General features: G+C 46.4%; 2 protein-coding genes across 6 annotated transcripts in view; both read left to right on the forward strand.

Moving 5' to 3' along the window:
• Positions 1-12,495, forward strand: part of LOC106887690 (C-factor-like) — a 12,905-nt gene extending 410 nt beyond the window's left edge. The window contains exons 2-7 of one of the 2 annotated variants that reach the window (XM_014941363.1): positions 8-202; positions 8,939-8,990; positions 9,249-9,436; positions 9,868-10,023; positions 10,902-11,012; positions 11,749-12,495. In XM_014941363.1, coding sequence (XP_014796849.1) covers positions 62-202; positions 8,939-8,990; positions 9,249-9,436; positions 9,868-10,023; positions 10,902-11,012; positions 11,749-11,862 — 762 coding nt within the window. In that variant the 5' untranslated portion in view covers positions 8-61 and the 3' untranslated portion in view covers positions 11,863-12,495. The remainder of the gene's footprint in view (positions 1-7; positions 203-8,938; positions 8,991-9,248; positions 9,437-9,867; positions 10,024-10,901; positions 11,013-11,748) is intronic. The other variant, XM_014941364.1, reaches the window with a different exon arrangement.
• A 1,237-nt stretch (positions 12,496-13,732) lies between these two features.
• Positions 13,733-16,514, forward strand: AURKAIP1 (aurora kinase A interacting protein 1). 4 transcript variants are annotated; one of them, XM_014941352.1, is made up of 4 exons: positions 13,733-13,764; positions 14,415-14,503; positions 14,996-15,444; positions 16,349-16,514. In XM_014941352.1, exons 2-4 carry the CDS (start codon positions 14,452-14,454, stop codon positions 16,454-16,456), a joined length of 609 nt encoding a protein of 202 aa, XP_014796838.1. In that variant the 5' UTR covers positions 13,733-13,764; positions 14,415-14,451; the 3' UTR covers positions 16,457-16,514. The 4 variants fall into 4 exon arrangements, with proteins under 4 accessions (XP_014796838.1, XP_014796840.1, XP_014796839.1 ...); XM_014941354.1 differs by lacking the exon at positions 13,733-13,764 and adding an exon at positions 13,776-14,045; XM_014941353.1 differs by lacking the exon at positions 13,733-13,764 and adding an exon at positions 13,776-13,979.
• The last annotated feature ends 5,694 nt before the right edge of the window (positions 16,515-22,208 follow it).

A 22,208-nucleotide genomic window follows, 5' to 3' on the forward strand; every position in this document is an offset into this window, starting at 1 on the left:
CGCGCAGGTTAAGAAGGGACGGCGGGGAGCGGAGAGGAGCCTTACCCGAGCCCAGCCAGCAATGGCCCAGCCGCGCTGCCGCTCCGTCCTCATCACCGGCTGCAGCCGGGGCATCGGGTTGGGGTTGGTGAGGGGTCTGGCAGCCGCCAACCCCTCCCCGGATTTCGTCTTTGCCACCTGCCGCTACCCCGAGAAGGCGCAGGTAACGCGGGGTGGGGGAAGCCGGGGGTTCCCCGGGGGTTCCCCGGGGCCAGGGGGATGCTGCCAACCCCGGGGGAACCGCAGCGCATCCTCCGCTGGGTGCCGGGACCCCCCCATCATACACCGGAGGGACACGTCCCGGGAGCCGCCCGGCAGTGGTGGCCCCCGGGGGGGGCTTTCGGGGAGGGGAAGGCGGTTTTGGGGGCGCAGAACGGGTCGAGCATCTCCCGGCGAGCGGGAGCCGGTGTCCCGGGACCGGGTGGGAGCTGGGGCTGAGCTCCGGGGTCGGTAGAGCCGGTGAAGTCTCCGGGGCCGGAGGTGAAATGAGAGGGTGATATGAAAATTCGGGTACTTCTCTGTGTTCCCGAGAGGAGGATGAGGAGGAGGAGGAGGGCAGGCTGGACGGCTGCAGCATCTCAAGCTCTCCCGCCAGCCACCTCCTCCAGCCCCTGAGTTTCTCCCTGGCTTTGCAGCTGGAGATAAGTATCTCCTGGTCTTCTCCAGCTCTGCACAGCCCCGGGGCCCCGCAGCGATAGTCCGTCCCCCAGCAGCCTTCCCAGGGAAGCCCGTTACAGCTTCCCTTGTCTCTTTTACCCGGTGTGTCTGTGTCCCCAGAAGGAGCTGTGCCCTCTCTTGTCTCTTCCCTTTTTCCTCCGGACTTGCAACAAGTGAGGAGACCCAAATGAAAGGCGAATTAAACGCTCCTCTTAGTGCCCTTCCTGGCTGGGCAGGCTGCAGCATCTCAAGCTCTCCCGCCAGCCACCTCCTCCAGCCCCTGAGTTTCTCCCTGGCTTTGCAGCTGGAGATAAGTATCTCCTGGTCTTCTCCAGCTCTGCACAGCCCCGGGGCCCCGCAGCGATAGTCCGTCCCCCAGCAGCCTTCCCAGGGAAGCCCGTTACAGCTTCCCTTGTCTCTTTTACCCGGTGTGTCTGTGTCCCCAGAAGGAGCTGTGCCCTCTCTTGTCTCTTCCCTTTTTCCTCCGGACTTGCAACAAGTGAGGAGACCCAAATGAAAGGCGAATTAAACGCTCCTCTTAGTGCCCTTCCTGGCTGGGCAGGGACCTGTTCTTTCTGCTGAAAACGTGGTGGCTTTTGTTACGTGTTGGTGGTGGTTTCACTCGCAGCCCTTTCCCCTTTCAGCCGGCATTCCTGCTGCTACAGCCTAGCAGTAATGGGTCTGGACTCCTTCCCCATCCCTAGACTGTTATAAATGACTGTCAGACAAATTAAATGCACTCCCTGAACTTTTGGGAGGCAAATTGATAATGAGGGTTATCAGTCTGCTCGCTCTGTGGCTGCTAGTGTCCTCTGCTGCATCTCCAGTCTGGTCCTGACCCTCCTCAGTCAGGAGATGCTGCGAGGGCAGCGCAGCAGTTCACACAGCCATCACCCTCCTCCTTTCCTGGGAATCCTCTCGTGCTCCAGAGCTGCCAGAATCTGAGCTCTGTGACTATTTCAAACCCCTGTGTGTTGCCACGGGCATTCGGTAGGAGAACTGACAGCAAAAGCTCTGCTTCTGCATCTCCCCTATTTATTTCAAGCGTGGCACAAAGCTGTCTTAGCGAAAGGCAAATTCCCTGGCAAGTGCAGAGGTAAAGAAAGCTTTTATGCCTGTTCCCTTACGGTGGATACTGCTCAGCTACACAAAAACTTCAAAAAAGATGGTGCTGGGGGCTCCCTTTGAGGATGGTGGCTCAGGGTGAGTAACTCCTGCCCTCGCACCACTCCCTTCCCCAGTAGCACTGTGCTGCTCTGCAGGTGCTTCTCAAACCGAAGGGAAAAGTCTTAATTTTGTTTCTTGCTGTCAAAACAATCTTTCTGGCACAAAGGCACGTTTAGGATATTTCTGCATGGAATGGCTGAGAAATGGGCCAGCGAGACTGGACCCTGGTGCAGAGCCTGCCTTTCAGAGCTGGTTCCTGTGGCTTCTCCCCCCTTCTCTGCCCCCCTTCTGAGCTACACCAGCTCCTGAGCAGGTACTCGCTCCCGCTCTGTTGGCTTTTCACTCCTGTTACAAGATCTGGCGTTGGTCCCAGATGTATTTCCTACCAGTGATTGCACAACGGCGCGGAGCAGCAGCGGGACGGCAAACCAGCGGAGACATATGACCTGCTCTTAGATAGAAATCTCCCCGCTCAGTTGTTTGTTCTTAAAGCTGCTTTGGCCGGGGCTGAGCGAGGTTCTCCTTCTCACCACCTGGCCCTGGTGTTCAGCAGTGATTCCTCGTGGTGATGCTCTCGGATCAATTACATGGAGAAGCCAAACGGTTCCTTCAGTAGGAAGAACTTCCTAGGAAACATGACATGGATGTGCCTTAACACAACTTGGGAGGTTTTTTTGCCTTGCCAGCGCTTAAAAATCTGGAGGAAGAAGGCTGCTAAGCCTGCAGGAGATGAAATAGCCTTCCAGTGTGCCTGGAAGAGCCTGGGTTGCTCCTCGTTAGCAGCAGCAGAAGCCTGGACAGGCTGCTGGCAGCCGTGTCTCACGTAGGCAGGATGCTGGCCAAGACCTGCATTCCAGTAACCCCCAGTGGTGATTCTGCCGGCCACATGGGGGGCATCCTGAGCTTTTATTTGGGGAGGGGAGGGGGGGCAAGGCTTGTCCTTGGTGGCTGAGGGTGGGGTTTTGTTCTTTGTGAGGACCTCTAGGCCATGTGCTGTGCTTTGGCAGCACATCAATAGAAACCTCTGCAGGCAGCTGAAAGCAGATTTCTAACAGATGGGTTTGGAAGCTCCACAGGGAAGGGAAATCTTTGCTGAAGGTATTGTAGTAGTCTCGCTGGTATTATCTGTCCCATCTGCAATGCATAAAGCTGGCACAAACCCCTCTGACCGTCTGAGGAGCGCTTCCACCGAGCCCCTAGTCCTTCTGGCGGGCAGAGGGCAGGCACAGACCTGCTCCAGCCTCTGGCAATGAGTCTGAGCACCGTAGACAACCCACTGTCTCAAAGCTTGGATCCAACTTGGCAACATGGCTTGAGCGTGGTATGGTAAGGAAAGGCAAAGGTTCAGCGAGTTTCTTTACTTCTCTTTGTTTTTTTTTTTCTTTTTTTTTTAATTTCCCAGACAGAAAACTTTGCCTTCGCTGACTTTCCAGTCAAATCTTGAAACCCCAGGGTTCAGGTCCCTGCACTGCAGACTTGTCCTAGAGCACACGAAATGGGCTTTGCCCATGTAAGACCCATTTGTTGGCCACACAGACCGGGCTCTGAAGTTGAGAGACTTGTTCTTTTCTCTGCACACCTGGGCTGTCAGGGCTTGGGTTTTTTTTCTCTTGATGGTGATTCAAGCTGTCTACTTTTGTTTCTTCCCACTTTGCTTTGTGGTAAGTGACTGTATGAAAAATCTTGCTTAATATGAACTGACCCCCCCAATTCCTTTCCTGGATTAGAGGATGATCTTGGAGAACAGCAACTTTGGGCAGTTCTCTCAAATTCTGCTCTCATCTGGCTTGGTAGAGTAGCATTTTCCTGCTGCAGAATGCAGAGGGTGGGGAGAGGGGATGGGAAGAGCTTAAATGAAAAGCCCTTTTAAAAATAATCTTCCACTTTTTGGAGAAAAAGTGATTAAATACGCTTAGCTACTTGGCAAATCCAGCGCCCATCCTGGGGACAATAGTCAGCAGCAATTCCCAGGCAGCAGACAGTTATCCAGAGACTCTCCCAGCAGAGTGTACACTGTCACACAGGCAGCTGCACACTTCAGAGTTCTCCAAACAGTGGACAGACAGCCCCTGAGGACCCGATTTTAGAAGGAGATGCTGAGGAAGAGTGTGACTCTGCTTTCCTCGGCTTACTACAGAAAGCAGCGTGTCTCTTGTAACTTGCTCACCCTGGGATAATGCTGAACAGCTGCAGGCTTTTGCATGTGAGTCTGTGCTGGCAGGAGTTGTAATAACTTGAGTTCCTGTGCTGAAGAGCTCCTAGGTGGCCTCCACAGAACATTTGCCTAACAAATGGGCTTTAGATCACACGATAACTGTGCAGCAGGGCTGCAGGCGCATCGAGATAACCGCTGCCCCTCCTTGAGAAGTACCATACCCAGCTCCCTCAGCCACACTTGGATGCTGAGCTGCCTTTGCTTGGGCTGCTCCAGCGCTGAGAGTGGAAGCAGCTACAAATCTCTTGCAAAATAATCCTGACATCCCATCTTTGCGCTCCAGATGGACAAAACCACAGTACAGTTATTATTAGGCAGCCTGTACGGGCTCATAAACCCATCTGTAATTCTCCCCCCCCAACCCCTCCTGCTTTTCTTTTTTGCTCTTTCTTCCTCTACCCTGCTTCCCTATAAAAGGGAAAAAAAAAAAACCCTGACCCAAAGTCCAAGATGACCTCTAATGATGGTGTAGCCCCCCTCGGACTTGCCGAAGTGTGGAAGGAAGAGGTGGCTTTCTGGGGAAGGGAGGTAGGTGATGGGATGTGGATGGGCAGGGTGTAAATCCTGCTTGTGGTGCTGCCTGGACTCAGCCTGGCGCTGCTGAGAGCCGCCCTACCCTGCTTCCCTTTAAAAGGGGGAAAAAAAAAAAAAACCTTGACCCAAAGTCCAAGATGACCTCTAATGATGGTGTAGCCCCCCTCGGACTTGCCGAAGTGTGGAAGGAAGAGGTGGCTTTGTGGGGAAGGGAGGTAGGTGATGGGATGTGGATGGGCAGGGTGTAAATCCTGCTTGTGGTGCTGCCTGGCACTGCTGAGAGCCATGTGTGGGACCTCAAGACGGGAGCATCTCTTGTTCCCCCTGCTTGCCCCCTAAGCCCAAGCATGTTCCCAGGTGAACAAGAAAACATTCAGTTCTTCACCGCTCAAGAGTCCTCTGCTGGGCCCTGGAAAGCTTCCAGGGCTTAATGTGCTGTTTCCCTTCCTCTGAAGTAGGAGATAGTGTTACTAACAGTGCCGTGTCTGTTCCCTCCTCAGACACACAGCTCTCGCCGAAGTGTTTCTGCACACTGTCTCTGTCAGGTTTTTGGTCCTGTCTTTTTTTTTCTTTACTAGCATATTTTAGCCATGTGCTCTGCTCTCAGGAAGAGCAGCTGGGCAGCCTCTGGAGCGGTGCTCTGGCAAAGACAGCTGTGCTGTATCAGGCAAAGGGGGCATTCTTGAAGTCTTTCTAATTTTGGGTTATTGCACTGTCTGGTTTTGGTTGGTTTTTTCCTTTTTATTTCTATTTTTTTTTTCTGGAAGCATTTTGCACTTCCTACAGCATTAAGGTCTGGCTCCTCCTGACTCAGCGAGGGCCGTGGATTTGGGGCAGCCTGGTTATTACACAGTCGAACAGAAAGTTGGCTGTACGCTGTCATCCTGAATAGCCCATCTCAGAAACACAGGGCAAATATGATACATCTTTGACTTCGTCCCAAGCACAGGAGGGATAATAACGGATACCCGAGTACTCTTTGCCTGACAAAGCCGCCTCCGGGCTGTTAGTTTGCCTTGATTGCTTCCAACTGGCCCAGTACAGCTGGGTTCCTTCCAAGAGTTGTAACCGAAATGAATAATGCTTTCATAAAGGAGGCGAAGTAAATCTTGCTAAATGACAAGGACAACATAACATTCCTGGTTGAAATCTAGCAATAAATATCCTGTGTCCTGATGAGTCTGTATCTGCAGCCTTGAGCGCCAGAGGATCTTGTTTAAATGGGAGTAGGCTGACTCTTTGTTAATCGTAATTAAAATCAGTGAGCAGGAAACAACAGATGCTAATCAGACTTTAAATTTTTCTTGGAATCCCTAGGAGATGATTCCCAGGGGTAACTCTTCAGGTGCAGAGCACTTTGAGGGCTACTATGCTAAACACAGTATTAGGGCGTTGTGCTGTGGTTTTTTGATGGTTTTGTTTGTCTTGTTTGTTTTTAAGTTATATCTATCACAGCGCACAAACTAAAACTGACTTAGCCTGGGATATGTTGGCTGTACCTACTGCCTTTAAATGAAACTGCCTGAACTGACAGTAAAATAAAGCTGTGGTGCCAATGAGCTCCTTTATTTGGGACAGGGAATTGCTGGAGAAGGTACAGCAGAGGGCTATAAAGCTGATGAGGGGCCTGGAGCATCTCTCTGATGAGGAGAGGCTGAGGGACTTGGGTCTTTTTCGTCTGGAGAAGAGAAGGCTGAGGGGGGATCTGATCAACACCTATAAATACTTAAAGGGTGGGTGTCAAGAGGATGGGGCTGGTCTTTTTTCAGTGGTGCCCAGGGACAGGACAAGAGGGAATGGGCACAAACGTGAACATAAGAAGTTCCACCTAAACATAAGGAGGAACTTCTTCACTTTGAGGGTGGCAGAGCCCTGGAAGAGGCTGCCCAGGGAGGTGGTGGAGTCTCCTTCTCTGGAGACATTCAAAACCCACCTGGACATGTTCCTGTGCAACCTGCTCTGGGTGGACCTGCTTTGGCAGGGGGTTGGACTAGATGATCTCCAGAGGTCCCTTCCAACCTCATCATTCTGTGATTCTCTGATATTTGGGTTTGCATTGCCTTATGGGCTGCACCAGCTTCCTTAGGCTCTGCTCGAGATCCTGCCTTCCCAGGGATTTAATTTATTTGTCGGGGCTGCAGTGTCTCTGCACTACTGTGTTGGCATGAAAAGAGTGAGCACAAGTCTGCTGCAAAAAAAACCCTGCAGACAATCTTGGTGGTGTAGGTTTGGTATTTGGGGTTTTTGTTTGTTTGTCTCAGTAGGGTGGTTTTGTTTTGGTTTTAATGGGAGGAGAACAAGGCACTTGACAGATGACCACGGTGAGTTTCAGTAAAGTTTATCCCTTTGGTGGGGAGTCCATAACCAGTCTATTCATGCGTTACAGTGATATTTGCAGAGTTCTCTGGACACAGGAGGCTTTTGATCTCTTTGATCAAAACAACCTGGGCTGGCGAAAGAGAAGAAGCAGGATATGTGGCTGGTGGCTTGAAATGACCACGTCTGATTGTGCTGCCATGAACTCGTCTCAGTCCTCCCCTCCACGTGTTCCTTCTAGTCACAGTAGGGAAAAGAATAGGCTTTTCTCCAATTTTTAGGTTTCCTAATTAGATTTTTCAGCTTGTATTTATATCAGGTGGAGTAACATTCTTGAAGACCAAAGCTGTCTATAAGTTAGCTTTATGCCTGGGAGCTGCTTCTGAGAAACTTAAACCACTGAAGTGGGAGTCGCTTGTTAACTAATTAACTAAATGGAAAAACCATTGAATTTTAAACCCGATTTGCATGCAGCAATTGTAATTCCATGCTGTTTATGTTCTGGAGAATGCTTTAACGCTACCCTGTTTGTAGTTTCTAATTGAACATGTTGCTTACTCAGTTGCTCTCACTACACAAAACATCTCTGGCCTTTCAGCAGAAGTTAGTAGCTTGTTTCTGTCGCAGAGCAAAGCGATCTGACTATAAATAAATGGACAAACCTTAAGAAGCCAGAGCACTTCTGGAGCTCATTATCGAGAAAGTGATATTGTCAAGCTAAGTCCAGCGGACAGTCCAAAGCCACATAATTATTGCAGGCCTTGACATGGCAGAGCTATTTCATGCCTGACTATCAATAAACAAGATAGTGTGTTCTGGGCCTTTCATCTGTTGAAAACAGTCCCATTAAGCCCTATCCAAGGGAAGGAATGTCTTCTGGTTTTGTGATTCTGACTTGTTCCCCTTCCTTCCCCCTCCTCTTAATAGCTTTAGCTGCAGTTGTAGATTGTCCTCAGTGGGAAAACAAATTTTCTAAACAAGCCTGGAGAGAATCCTGCAGGGTATGAACTGAGATAAAAGATGTAATGCATTATAGCTTGACAGAGGACACGGAGTCCCCAAGTGTCTCCAAGTGCCAAAGAAGTACTCTTTCAAAATCAGCCCCCCCCGACCCTTCTTCCCAATGGGCTCTTAAAGAAATGGATTTGCTTGAGCTGGAATGTTTGGCCAGGTTTGCTCACTCTCCTAAACATAGCTGGGAGTATGTAATCCATCTGGTGCATTTGGCCACACTTCCCACTTGGCTACATGGCACAGAAACCTAAATATTCCAGCTGGGCCTATAAATCCAATTTGGACACACTCTGTCCAGCAGCAATACCAGTATAGTACTAATTTTCTCCAGGAACACTAATCATTCTTCTACTGAGAGGTAGTAGACAGATGACTGAATTATAGCTACCTAGCAGAGAGAGGACTGTTCTTGTGGACAGTTGCTGTGTATGTAACCAATTTCATGTGTGCTTTATCTTGGGTTACAAGAATTGAAGCTGATGAGAGTGCTGGGAAATGGAATTTCCATGGGGAAACCTGCTAGGAGACTCTTCCTGCAAACAGTAATTCCAAATGGCTTTTCCTAAGCGTTCCTGCTGCCCTGAACTGATGTCTAGCACTAGCTGAGCTTCAGGAGAATTATGCTTTTCTTACAGAAGTGGGGAATTACTGGTTTGGAATGCAGTCTGAGTGCTGGGTCTGCTGTGGAACTGGCAACAGCACCCTCTTGGTCAAAGACCTTTGGTTACACTGCAAACACACCCGTGAGCTGTACACACTGAGAACTGCCTTTATAATCTATCTTGACTAAGGAGGTGAAGAGTCCAGGTTCTTGGAGCAGTCAATCTTGCTCTCAGGAAAGCTGAGGAAAGCAAAGCAGTATCACTGCCTTCAGTCCAATTATGAAAATAAATGGCAGTTACAGTTCTGAAGGTGCACATGTCAAACTGTTTTATGTAATAGAGAGGGACAGCTATATTTATATAAAAGATAACCCAAATAATTTCTTTTTCCTAGGAACTCCAGCAGCTTAGCAAGCAATACAGCAATATCAAGCTCCTCCAACTGGGTGAGTAAAGTGCTTATGCAGAAGTATGTTGAACTAAGGTGAGTGCATCTAAAGAAACTGGTCTCCTGGGTGGTCAGTAGCTGTGCATGACCTTCAGCAGCTGAAAACCATCACCCTCATCTTAAGATAACACTGGGAAAACATAATCTATGTAAAGTCTTTTGGGCAGTGTTATCTCATGTGTCGTACAGTGAGAGATGGCATTTGAACCACATGTTTCACTGTTTGCTGTGGCTGTTGTTGGCTCCCTCTGTGCAGATGTGGTCTGTGAAAACAGCATCAAGAAAGTAGTCAAGGAAGTGGAGGAAATTGTGGGAGACAAAGGTCTGAACTGCCTCATTAACAACGCTGGCATCAACGTTCTTGCTTCCTTGGAAGAAGTCACAGCAGAGACAATGCTCACCATTTATGAAACCAACACAGTTGCCCAGCTGATGGTCACCAAGGTAAGAATTGGTAGGAATGTGCTTCATCTATGATACTATAAGAGGCTTTTCCAGTTGGACATGTAACCAAAGCATTTGTCACCTTGGAACTGCACAGATACAGGTCTGATACCAAACTCTGTGCCTAGAGAGCAGCAAGAGATCCTTTTTTCAAGGATCTTTCTCTTTATTTAAATTCATCTGGTATGAGGTCACTTCAGTGGACAGGTTGGGTTAGGAGGTGGGCAGAAGAGACTGAAGGTCCTTGCTACTCTACAGCTGGCTATTATAGAAGGGTTTCCTATGGTCAGCTTGGCTGGGGAGCCATCACCGTTCTGTGCTGGTGCCACAGAGTTGTACTGCAATTCAGAGGGCACAGCCTGAGAGTCCAGCTTGCCTCGAATGGGCCAAGGGTAAGCCAATGAAATGACAACAAACTCTTATTTTCACAGGCGTTTCTACCCCTTCTGAGGAAGGCAGCCCAGCTGAGCACAGGAATGGGCTGCCACAGAGCTGCTATTATCAATATGTCCTCTCTTGCTGCCTCCATGCAACTCGTCCAGGCAAATGAGATGTTCCTCAAGGTCTACCCCTACAGGATAGCAAAGGTTTGTAGGCTTCCCTGGGCTGTGTTCAGTGGGTTAGGGCAGGCCTGTGACTTAAAGACCAGTCTAAGCTTAAGATGATGATCTGAGGTGTGCAGCACTTCCGTGGATTGGCTGGAACTGGAACTGTTCTTGTCTTCATGTGGGTGGAAATGGGACCTGTGAAAACTGTACATCTGGAGCAAGCATGCCGACTTCTTAAGAACAGGCTCACAAGTTTGCCATCACTACTCTGGTATAGATCCATTCCAGAGGGACCTGGCATTCAGGGAAGAACTTGTGCCATCAAATGTGTGTCCGATGAGTTGTGTTCCTCTCCAATCTCAGCAAGATAGCAGGCATGAAACCCAACAAAAGGTGTGCTGACCTGTACGTGGCAACGCTAGTTACTGAGAGGTGGAGTTTTTAGTTTTGTCACATCCAGTGAGTTTGGACAAATAGTCAAGATTAGACATACAGTTTCTCCTACACCACCTACTCATAAGCTGTTAATATGCTTGTTTTCCCTGTTCAGAAGTAAAAAACCTGAATGTTTGTGTAGTGATTATTGCAGAAAAACAGAGTCCTTATGTCAATATTATTTTTCCCCACAGCTCCTTAAGAGTTTCAAATGCTACTTTATCTTCCATCATAACTTAGTTTCATCTTTGGGCACTAGGCTGATAGCGATAGATCTTTCACAATGCTTCATTTAACAGATAGCTCTGAGAATGAAGCCCCCGCTACGTCTGGATAAGTTGCTGTGGTGCTCTTCTTGCCCTTTCATTTGTCATCAGACAGCATGGCGGAAGGAATTAGCTTGGCTAATTGGAAGTCAATTAGTTTGGCTTGAAGTTTTGCTCAAGGTTTGTAAAACTCATAGATGGTTTCCACTCTTGCAGACTGCACTGAACATGATCACCAGGTGTCTTGCTGCAGACTTGAAATCGGATGGAATTCTCTGCATTTCTTTGCACCCAGGCTGGCTTCAGACAGACATGGGAGGAAACATGGTAAGTGACAACTCTCTGAAAATGTGAAAGTATGACTCGCTTGTTGTCACAACTGTTCAAGGAGGGGTGGATGCCCGAGCATTCATATGCCACTCAAGGAGTCCCCAGCAGCCCCACACACCTGGAGGTCTTCTACCACCTCCTTGGATTCTCTCTGTGTCCAGGCTGGCTGTTGACTGCTCTTATCTTGTTGATTTGTGGTCTCTGCTGAGGGTTGTCGCCTCCTTATCTTCTGGTTTATGCTTCTTGTGCACCTGCACTCACTGGCAGAATGTGGGGAACTGTAAAGTCCCAGACTTAGGGAAAATACTACCAAAACACCAGTGTGCTATCGACATTTTCCTCATACTAAAAGACTAAACACAGCACTGTACTGGCTGCTAGGAAAGTCACTAAGATAATTAACTCTATTGTGGCCTAAAGGCTTCAGCAAATCTCTGAATCTCAAAATCTCTCATGCCAAGTAAAGCTGGGCAAACAGCATAAATCACACCATATGATAACCCTAAGTAACTTATTCTAATTAAAGCTTACTTATTTAAGCTAAACAACTAATATCTCTCAACACCAACTCTTGAGAAAAAAGCTACTGTACAGTACACACTTGTATGTGCTGCAGAGGCACACTATGAAACGTGAAGATACATCCCACTTGATTCTAGTAACTCCTTAAGTGTGTATTTGTTCCTGTTCTGTAGAATATTCCCAGTAATAATCTAAACTTGATTTGCTCTAGGCTCCCATGCAGGTCCAAGAGGCTATCCCAGGAATTCTCTCCGTTCTGGATCGCCTTGGTGAAAAAGAAAATGGTTCCTTCCTGGACTGGCAAGGGGAAACTCTACCGTGGTAGAAACGCAGAGTTTGCTACAGAAACAGCATGTCACTTGCTATTTAACTTGTGCCACTAATGTCTGTGTCTCTAGGGTTTTCTTATACGCTAGTTGAAATAGCCAGCCTCTCTCTAGGTGTATTTGGAAAGTGAGGTGGCTGACTCTTCTACTTGGTATTGCTACTGCTCTGTTCTAATGCTTCCTGCAGATACTACTGTGCCCTTAGTGATGGGGATCTCCTAGAACCATCTAAAAATAGATTAAAAACTGCAAGTTAAATCCAGGGGCTGGTTCCTCTTCGCTTCCAAAACCAAATGGGTCTCTCGCTCTCTGCAGAAGTAAATTATGTGACCTCAGAGTAAGGCCAGTGTAGGCCACCAGATTCCAGTATATTCACTCTGCTGGAGACATGTCTCTGGAAAAGGCTTCCTTCAGTCCAAACTGAGCCAAGGCTGAAATTGCCCAGCTCTAAACTACAAGAATTTGGTACTTCTGCAGGTTCCTTGGCAAGCTCTGAGCGTCCCCAGGTTGACAGCGCACACCAGGCACTTGCTTTGTTCCCAGTGGGTGACTAACATCCTAATATGGGGGTGGGAATGTTGTTTTGTACATACACTTCTGAAGTGTCTTCAATAAAGTCTTGTTTAAACAAATAGTCTGTTTACTAAACTACTTCAGTTGATTTATCTGTATGTAGATTTCTCTTTGTAGGTCTCTCTTCCCTGACCAGGGAACTGTACTTCTACCTGGCAGGAAGAAACTCAAACCATTGCTGTCTCCTTGGGGCTGGATGGGTTTAACGTGGTGGGGTGTACCTATAACTGAGGCAGACCCTTGGTCTGGTCTGAAATACTAAAAGCAGCTGGTGAAAAGATCTCTGTGTTCTGGCTGAGGGAGGGATAAAAGCAGAAAGTTCTTTGAAGTCTGGGTTTGGCTTCAACGTGGCTCCCTCATGCCAGCTGATTAGGCACTTTCATGCTGTGCCAAGGCGGTGGGTTCCTGTACTTGGGTAAGAAAAGACAAACAAGAGCCAGGTGAGTGGGAGAGATAGGTGGTGCCTGGGCAGCACCCACGGCGGGCCCTGCCCTCGGATGGAGCTGAGGTGGGTAAGGAGAGGTGTCTGGCCACCTTCTGCCATCCCCACGCTCATGGGGACATGAAGTCTCACCCTGCCAACCAGTTGCCGTGCCACGCTTCTGTGCTCAGAGCTGGTTTTAGTGAGGTGCTGCTGTGACCGAGCAGGTGAAGGGGATTTGGTGCTTCCCTGTCAGCTGGGAGCCATCGACTCCCCATCTCAAGAGTGTGGCCGCTGCATCAGCCCAAACCTGACAGGAAAAGGGCAAGCTCAGCTTGAATCAGTTGAACTATTTGTTTTGCATTGAATGTCAGGTGCTGGGGAAAAGAGTGGATGTGCCTTCTCCAGCCTGCTGTGAGGAGAGCCAATGGAAACAGACCCTGCTCCATGATTTGGACAGAAATAGGTGCTGGGAAGATGGCCTATTGGCAAAAGCTTTGAGAGTGCTTCCTCCCCTGGATTCTCCAACATAACAGGAGGTCATAGAATGGTTTGAATGGGAAGGGACCCTAAAGATGATCCCGTTCTAACCGCTGCCCTGGGCAGGGACACCTCCCACCAGCCCAGGTTGCTCTAAGCCCCCTTCAACCTGGCCTTGAACCCCTCCAGGCATGGGGCAGCCACAGCTTCTCTGTGCAACCTGAACCTCCGCCGACGGCCTCCCCTGAAGAGGGGCCGTGCTGTTTGGCTGTTGCCTTCCCTTTCCCTGCCGAATGGCGGCCATGGGACACGTTACCCCCCCGGCCGCCGCCTCAACCTGCCCTCGTTTCCGGGCGGGCGCCACTAGGGGGCGCTGCCCTGCCCGGCCGAGACGCCGGAAGTTGCGTAGGGGCGGCGGGCGGGGATGGTGAGTGATGGCGGCCGCGGGCTGAGGGAAGGGAGCGGGGCTGAGGGGCCGGTAGCCCCGAGCGAGCCGTACCTCGGGAGCGGGGCGGCGGCGGGGTTTGCTGGCCGGGGTGCGGAGAGGGAGGCTTCCCGCAGAGCGCGGGGCTGCGGGCCGGGCCGTCCCGCCTCTGTAGCAGCGGTTGGTTAGGCCGCGCGGCTGTGCCTCAAGGCCTGAGGGTAACGAGCGCCTTTTTTTGGGATTTCTGCTGTGGAAGCAGCGCCTTCGCGCTGAGCTGGGCCGAGGTGTGCAGCGGGGCGCGGGCTGGAATTACCTTATTTTTAAACCTGGGACAGCCAGAGCTTTATGAATCACCCCGGCAGCTGAGCTACAGCAGTGCCTGTGGGCCAGGCCCCTGCAGCAAAGCCTGTTGGTAAAACGGGGAGGGTGCTTAGAGTGTCTCAGCCCGTCTTTTGGGGGGTTTTGGGTTAAAACTAGAGGTTTTTTTTTAAATAAAAAAAAAAACAACCATGCTTTCCTCATTGAATAAATGTTCTTATTTTAACAGTCATTCCTGGCTCTGACATGGGGGTTTTGGGTTAAAATTAGAGGGTTTTTTTAAAAAAAAAAAACACTGTGCTTGCCTCATTAAATAAATGTTCTTATTTTAACAGTCATTCCTGGCTCTGACAGTGAACGAAGTGAAACAATATGTTAATATCACAGGTGACTTCCCAGTTACTGAAGGCTTCACGCATTGCAGGTAAACAGGTGTCATGTGACCTAGTTTTCTGTTGGTTTTCTCTCCTGGGGTAATTAATTAGGCTGCAGACACTACTTTACCAGCACGCAGTGCCAGGGTGGTGAGGCTGTTGTTGATTCAGTGGTCGTGGAATGTTATTGTGTCTCTGCCCTATTCTGGCAGTGTTGTGTAGCTCTGGTTTGACCTCTTTTAAGCTGAGGAAGAGGTTCCTTAGCAGCAGAAAGGCTTCGTACAGCGAAGAGTTCCCTGCCATTCTAAATTGCACTTGCGCAGTTGACAAAGTGAAATATTGTGTAATGTCATTTTAGCAGATGGTGTTATGGCCACATAATTAAACTCAAATTAATAAAATGTTTCCTTGCTTTTGTGATGGGAATATAATTGTTGTAAGCAGCTTCCTTTATTAGATTATTCTGGCCATAGTTGTCTGGTGGTTTGAGTGTTTCTGTTTGAAAATTCTGCCTCTGAAGTGAAATTCTTTTCTTCTCAAAGGCCGCCTTTTGCCCAGATCAGTGTCTTCCTTTCTTTGCTGTCACTCTACGTCTGCACGCTATAGCTCTCAGCCGTCTAACAAGAGTGGAGCCCAGCCTCACCAGTGGTATGCCCTGGACCCTGAACTGGAAGAGATGCTGGTCCCCAGAAAACTTTCCATCAGCCCCTTAGAAAGCTGGCTGACGGTTAGGTACTCCCTTCCTAAAGCAGAAGTCCTTAATCCTCAGGAAGAAGTGGGCTATGAACCTCTCCAGCAATATGACTGTCCCCCGACCGATGAGGGAGCTGCTGTGCAGGAAGGAGAGGGAGCACTTAGCAACACGCTTCAGTGCAAGAACGTTTTGAAGATTCGCAGAAGGAAAATGAATCGGCACAAATTCAAAAAGCTGCTGAAGAGAAGAAAGTTTATACGGAGGAGGATAAAGGAAGGTCGCAAGAAGAAGCGTCAGGTAAGCTCAGGGTAACGTGACATAAGTGTGGCTGCTTCTCAAACTGGCCTCTGTTCAACTACCAGATGATGAGGTGAATTGATTTGGGGAAAAATGCAAGGAGCCTGGAGAGCCTTAGTGAGTTCAGTACTTACTGGTACAATAGCTTTTTCTGTTTTGTGTTTGACCTGTGCATCTTCAGAAGTTGCAATTTAGAATATTTCTGTGTTCGTAAACATGTGTGTGATGGTTACAAGTTACAATTCTTCTTGTGTGGTGATAACTTATAAATACATTTGGCTAATGGAGAAGAGTTTTACTGTTTGTGTGAAAGATCAATTCATGTGTCTGCATTATATCAGGGAGACTGGTTTAATCTTAATTTCTTTCCTGTCTTGCCAATATCCTCAAGTGCTTCCTGTTGGCTTTTTCTATGTAGAGCCGTGAGGGAAGACACGGGCCTACATTCAAACTGTAGGTGTTCTCACTCAACACTGCCTTTCAGTAGTCAGTTAGGTTTGCTCTGATACAGTTTAGTTCATTCTCTGGTAATTTTCACCTTGCCTAGGTGCAAATTAGAGTTAACTAATTCCATTTCTTCAGATTTGTAGGAAGCAGTGTTGGACGCTATGATGTGGAAATCCTCTTAATTTTCTTACAATTTTGTTTTCAGTCTTCTCAGTTTTCCTCGCACAGGATTTGTAAATATATTGCTGCCAAAATCCTTGTGGATTTTAATGTATTTTGTGCAGTAAGGTGAACTATTTTGACACTTAGAAGAAGCTGCCTACTTACAAAGCATTTGTTTCCTTTGTGTGCATTATGCCTAGATTCTGCTTGGGACACATGGGCAGTGGCTCAATACTTGTCTGTTGCTTCTGAGCTATATTACCATTTTTTCATTCTTTTTGTTTTTCTGTTTTAGATGAAATTTGAGAAAGATTTGGAGCGCATCTGGAAAAGAGCTGGTTTGAAAAATCCTCCTGCAGGATGGCAAACACCCAAGATATTTCTGAAAAGTTCAAAGCGATAAAAACACTTGTAATGAGTTTTAAACCTGTAATTGTAATTAAAAAAAATATTTAAGTATGTGGATTACTCTTACCCTCTTTCTGAATGTGATGAAATTAGTAGGAGGAAACTTTGAATCGTGGTGAGCAGTTTTCCAAGGGCAAACCTGACAGTACTATAAAAACAGTCGGTTGTGAGAGATGGGATAAGTGAAAGAATTCTTCTGATTGTAAGTAAAACTGTGTAAGACAAGCATTTTGAAAAATTCTTTTTGAATTTCTGCTCTTTTATATCCTTACTCAGCTCTTCTTGTCACTAGATGGCAGCAAATTGAAAGCCTCTGAAACTCCTTAGCCATTAACATAGAAGCTGGCTGGATCTTTATGTTGGTATTTTAAAGAAAGGGTACACCCACATTTAAAAATTGGTTAATCTTGCTAGAGAACTGTTGCCATTCTGCGACCTGTATTGAAGTCCTGTAGAAACATGTGGTTAGCACATTCTTATAGTTCTTTTATTTTTCCAAATCATGTGTTAACTGTAGGTAACTTTAATCAAACAAGTTAAAAAGATGCTCCATCCTTTTTGTGCTTTAAATAGCTGCAGTTGCTTTTAACCAGGACCAGTAGGACACTTTGATTCAGCCTATTGTCAGGATTTCAGTGAAGAGGAGGGTGTCTAGCCATCAGCCTTAGAATCTCACCAAGCAAGAGGAGATCGAGTGTAGAATCTGGCTTGCAGGTTTGTTAAATATGTAGATTGCATCGAGGCATTTCTAAAATATCAATACACATTCCCTGCACAGAGATGAAAGGCTGGGGCCTGAGAGGATTAGCACCTTTGAAGTCAGGTCCATGTCTCTTTTTTCTCCAGTCACACTTGTTTCAAGAGCCTTTATGCCAGCATTAGTGTTGTCTGTCAGACCTATGGCTTTTTTTTTTTTGGCTCTTAGTCCAAGTTTGCTGTTTTTCTGTCTAAGGAAAATTGGTACTCAGTTTGTGTATTTCCAGGAGATTGCTGGCTGCTGAAGAATTGGGATGCTTTTGGAATTACGCAGAGCAGAAGACTTTATAAAAAGAGAGCAGTAGCATGGGCTGCTCATTTATCAGTGCTGTACCTCTGATTCCAGTTTTGAGGCTTATTCTTTCTTTATTTTTTATTTTTTTTTTTTGTCTACCTTAATCCTGCGAGGATATATTGAGCTGTAGCCCTATATCTTTATTTTCTATTGTAGTCTTCAAATCTACAAACTGGCCAAGGGTATATGTTTCTCCACTAATGTTTAAGATGGACTTATCTCTCTACTTTGATATAAAACCTCTTTCTCTTGGGGAAGGAAAATTGGTACTCAGTTTGTGTATTTCCAGGAGATAGCTGGCTGCTGAAGAATTGGGATGCTTTTGGAATTACACAGAGCAGAAGACTTCATAGAAGAGAGCAGTAGCATGGGCTGCTCATTTATCAGTGTTGTACTTCTGATTCCAGTTTTGTGGTTTATTCTTTCTTGATTTTTTTTTTTTTTTGTCTACCTTAATCCTGCAAGGATTTATTGAGCTGTAGCCCTATATCTTTATTTTCTATTTTAGTCTTCAAATCTACAAACTGACCAAGAGTATATGGTTTTCTCCACTAACGTTTAAGTTGGACTTATCTCTCTACTTTGATATAAAACCTCTTTCTCTTGGGGAGCATCATGACTGGGCTGTAGATCACAAACTTCTCCATTGTACTCGTGTCTGATGGGATCATGCAGGCAGAGAACTCTGTATGCCATTTTCCTGGGTGAGCACCACCGCCTTGCTTTCTAATTTGTTTTTACACTGGGATAGTAATTAGAAAAGATAATTACTGAAATAGTGAGAATTGCAAAGCAGAAAAATCCAGTACCTTGTGGTGTTTCAGTGCAAGTGAACTCTTGCAGTGTGGCAATGATCCCTAATATAGGGTGCTTGTGGGGTGAATTGCAAGTCTCCATTAAGTAGTTTATTAAATGGTGTACTCACTGATTAGTAAGTCCAGTCCTCCAAATCGTTGTCTGCCAAGGGCAGTCATTACTTTTACATCTATTAGACATAATTACACAACTATGTATAGAAGTCTGGAACTAGTGTGTAATTTACAAAGGTGTCTGTAAACCATCCATGGCAGTTAGTGTCTGATGGGATCATGCAGGCAGAGAACTCTGTATGCCATTTTCCTGGGTGAGCACCACCGCCTTGCTTTCTAATTTGTTTTTACACTGGGATAGTAATTAGAAAAGATAATTACTGAAATAGTGAGAATTGCAAAGCAGAAAAATCCAGTACCTTGTGGTGTTTCAGTGCAAGTGAACTCTTGTAGTGTGGCAATGATCCCTAATATAGGGTGCTTGTGGGGTGAATTGCAAGTCTCCACGAAGTAGTTTATTAAATGGCATACTCACTGAGTAGCAAGTCCAGTCCTCCAAATCGTTGTCTGCCAAGGGCACTCATTACTTTTACATCTATTAGACATAATTACACAGCTATGTATAGAAGTCTGGAACTAGTGTGTAATTTACAAAGGTGTCTGTAAACCATCCATGGTAGTAACTGCCACTCTTAGTCATATAAATGCTATTTTCCTATTTGCTGAAGGACCTCAAAGCACATCTTGGGATGTGTGTTTTCTTTGTGGCAGATACTGCAAAGATTGTCCATCTTACGTGGCACTAATCAGGTATTATACACCAGGGCTGTTAGTGACTTGCTTTACTTCTGTTGACCACAGGATGCAATTTTAAACTCTCTCACTTTGCTAAACTGGGAGAATCATACAGACAGGAGCTGCACCTATTTTTCTGCAGGGGGAGCACGAGTACATAATATACTGTGCACAAAGCTTTATAGTGGGTTGCTGTTCCTCTGCAAAATGTGTGTGTACCAATGTACCTGCACACTTAGGAAAAAAGTATATAGGTATACGTAGCTGTGGTAGCAGAAAAAATAAAGGGCTGCAGACAGGAAAGGTTTGACTTTTGTAATTCTCAAAATATCTAAAGACATGAAGATTTCTTCTTCATCTCCTTATTATTCTGCTGCTCTGAGAGGAAATGGTTGGAAGTCAGCAGGAGGTTGCTAGAGGAATTTGTGCTCTATATTTCATAGCCAGTGGGGGTGGTGATTTTGTTAGCAATGACAAGAGATTTTTAGAAATAATGCTGAAGCAGGAGATCTGTGATACTGCTGGGGAGTAGAAAGATTATTTCAATTACCTTTTCATAAAGATAGCAGCCACACTGAGATGCCAATCCTATTTCAGTGCAACTGAGGAACCCAAGGAAGTTGGTCCCTTTCGGTAACAAGGATAGAACCCCAAATGGGTGGAAAGTAGAAACATTTGAAATGTGTGTGAATTGCAGCAGCTTCACAATTGGGCTTAACCTCTTCATGCACAAATAGCAGTTAACCACAGCATAGATGGTCTGGAGTGTGCAGAAGGGATTTTAGCTCTATATGGCAGCTGTTTGCTCCAGTTCTCCCCAAGAACAGGCTTCTCAGTAATTGTCTGCTGTGGTTTTGGCTCACTTGAGATGAATTCTATTCAACTTTGAGTTTGTCATAGGAAAAGGGAAAGTCCAGCAGTCAAGACAAGATGCTCCTTTCCTTTGGAAATCTGGTGCTTACCCTACAAAGCACGTTAGATAGTCTGCTAGCTGTTAAAGCGGCCCCGAGGTCATGCAGACAATGAGTCTGAGCTTGTGGATGCCTTCTCCATGCTGTCCTTGGCAGAGACAGAAGAACAGTGTCCTGGCTCTCCAGGAAGGAGTCATGCGGAGAGGAAATGGAGTGGAATGTAATGATGGCTCCTCCAGTTCCCGCTCATGAGACCAGACCTGAAGCTGATTCAAACCAGGAGTTGCAGAGATTTGTTTGGAGACGTGCAAAGGGTTGGGGCATCCTTAAATCCTAAAGCACGAGGAGCCTGGAAAAAAAAAAAAATATGCTGGTATTACCCAGACAGATTTTGTTAGGCTGATGGACTGTCACCTTGAAAGAGTCCAGAATGAAGGAGTCTGTGTTCACAGTGTTTTCAACTATGATTTTGTGGGAGCAGGGACGTGTGGCTGAAGTGCTGAGGACAGGCTGTGGGGTGCTCAGTAAACCTGGCTGCACACAACTGTAGCAGCAAATGTAAAGAGAGAGATTCTTCATGTTACTGCTATATTGGCTACTGATAGGTAGTGTGCCTAAGAACCTGGGGGTTTTGGAGTTTGGGTTTGTTTTTTGTTTTGTTTTGTTTTGTTTTTTTATGGTGGTGTGGGTTTTTTTTGGTTGTTTGGATTTTGGGTTTTTTTACGTCAAGGCAGGGGTGATGCCTTCTCCTTTGCTGCAAGAGGGTTTCTCTGCATACCATAATCCTGGCACCTGAAGCCCAAGTTCTTTTCATGTCTGTATTGTGGGAACTGTTATTTTTTCTTCCATTAGTAAACTTAAGACCAGTCTTAGGAGTACATGTTAGCTCCTCTCAGGGAATGTTTATGAGCATCTGGTGTCCAAAACACACCTTTCAGGGGGTTGACAGGACCTTGATCTTTCGGTTACCTGACTACCATTGCCCAGTAATTCCTGAGCAGAAACAATGTGTACCTTTACTCTGGTGAGCTAATACCCATATTAAATGGGACTCTTTCATATTAAAAACTATCAAAATGTTACCTAGGATAAGTTGGTGTATGTACATTGGCTTCAGTAGCTTTGACTTAGTCCTTCTCAAAATATGAAGCCAGCTCTACTTCAGTAGATGTGAACCCTCATCCATGTATTCCAAAGTTAATAAACCACGCTGGTTTATGCTAGCAGAAAATCTAGCTCAAGTGATCTTACTGATCTTGCAAACAGCACCTGTGGATAACTTAAAATTACATCTTTTCTTTTCACCATTCATGCTGTTTTGCTATTGGCATTTCTGTTCTGACTGTGGAAACATCCTGGTTTGGGTTTGCTTGGGCCAGTTACTCTCCAAAAATAACAGCACTCTGTGCTTAACCTGGAGCGTTGCATTTTTGCAGAACTGAAATGGTTTTGAAAAGTGGCGTTTGCTTTTCCTACTGATTTTTAAATCTAAAAGACCAAAAAATCAGTAAGTGTAGCTCTTGTAGACTTCTGAGCTGGCTTTAAGCAAACAGAATGTGCTGGCTTTCCCGTGGAATTATCCATCCTTGCTTGCCTTTCCCTGTAAGACAGAGGAGCAAAACTGAAACAAGGAGTTCTGTGAGTCAGAGAATTTAAGACGACCATCTGATGTGTCACTCTTTTGTCAATTCCCTGAAATAAGGCTGAATTTTTTTGTTTTGCTCACTGCACGGGCACTAACGCCTCTTTCCTCTCTTCTGCTAGTTACAAAACTTGTAAGAACTATAAAACTACGAGATCTGTCCCCTATTCTCAATATTGCTGAAGTTGGCTGTTGCATTTCAAAATAATGGGAAGGAGGAGGAGGTTTAATGGATAGTGGGATCATATCACTGCATGTGCCTCGTTTCCCTAGGAAATGCGGCTGAAATTTTGTTTGAAGTAGAAAAATAATATGAAGTATTGGCCAAAAGCCCATTTTTTTTTCACTTGTTCAATAAACAAAACTTGGTGTTGATCAGGCAGGTCCTGTGCTGAGGGAGCGTCATTGCCTTTGGAATGTTTAGGTCTGGAGAAAACACTCCCGGAGCCTCTAAGCAAGTTACAAGCTCTTCAGAGTCCCATAACTGCATGAAAAGTGACTGGTGTTAAGACAAGGATGTGGAGTCCTGAGCAAGGAGT

Source organism: Calidris pugnax, unplaced genomic scaffold, assembly GCF_001431845.1.
Source record: "Calidris pugnax isolate Ruff unplaced genomic scaffold, ASM143184v1 scaffold82, whole genome shotgun sequence".
Taxonomy (NCBI): Eukaryota; Metazoa; Chordata; class Aves; order Charadriiformes; family Scolopacidae; genus Calidris; species Calidris pugnax.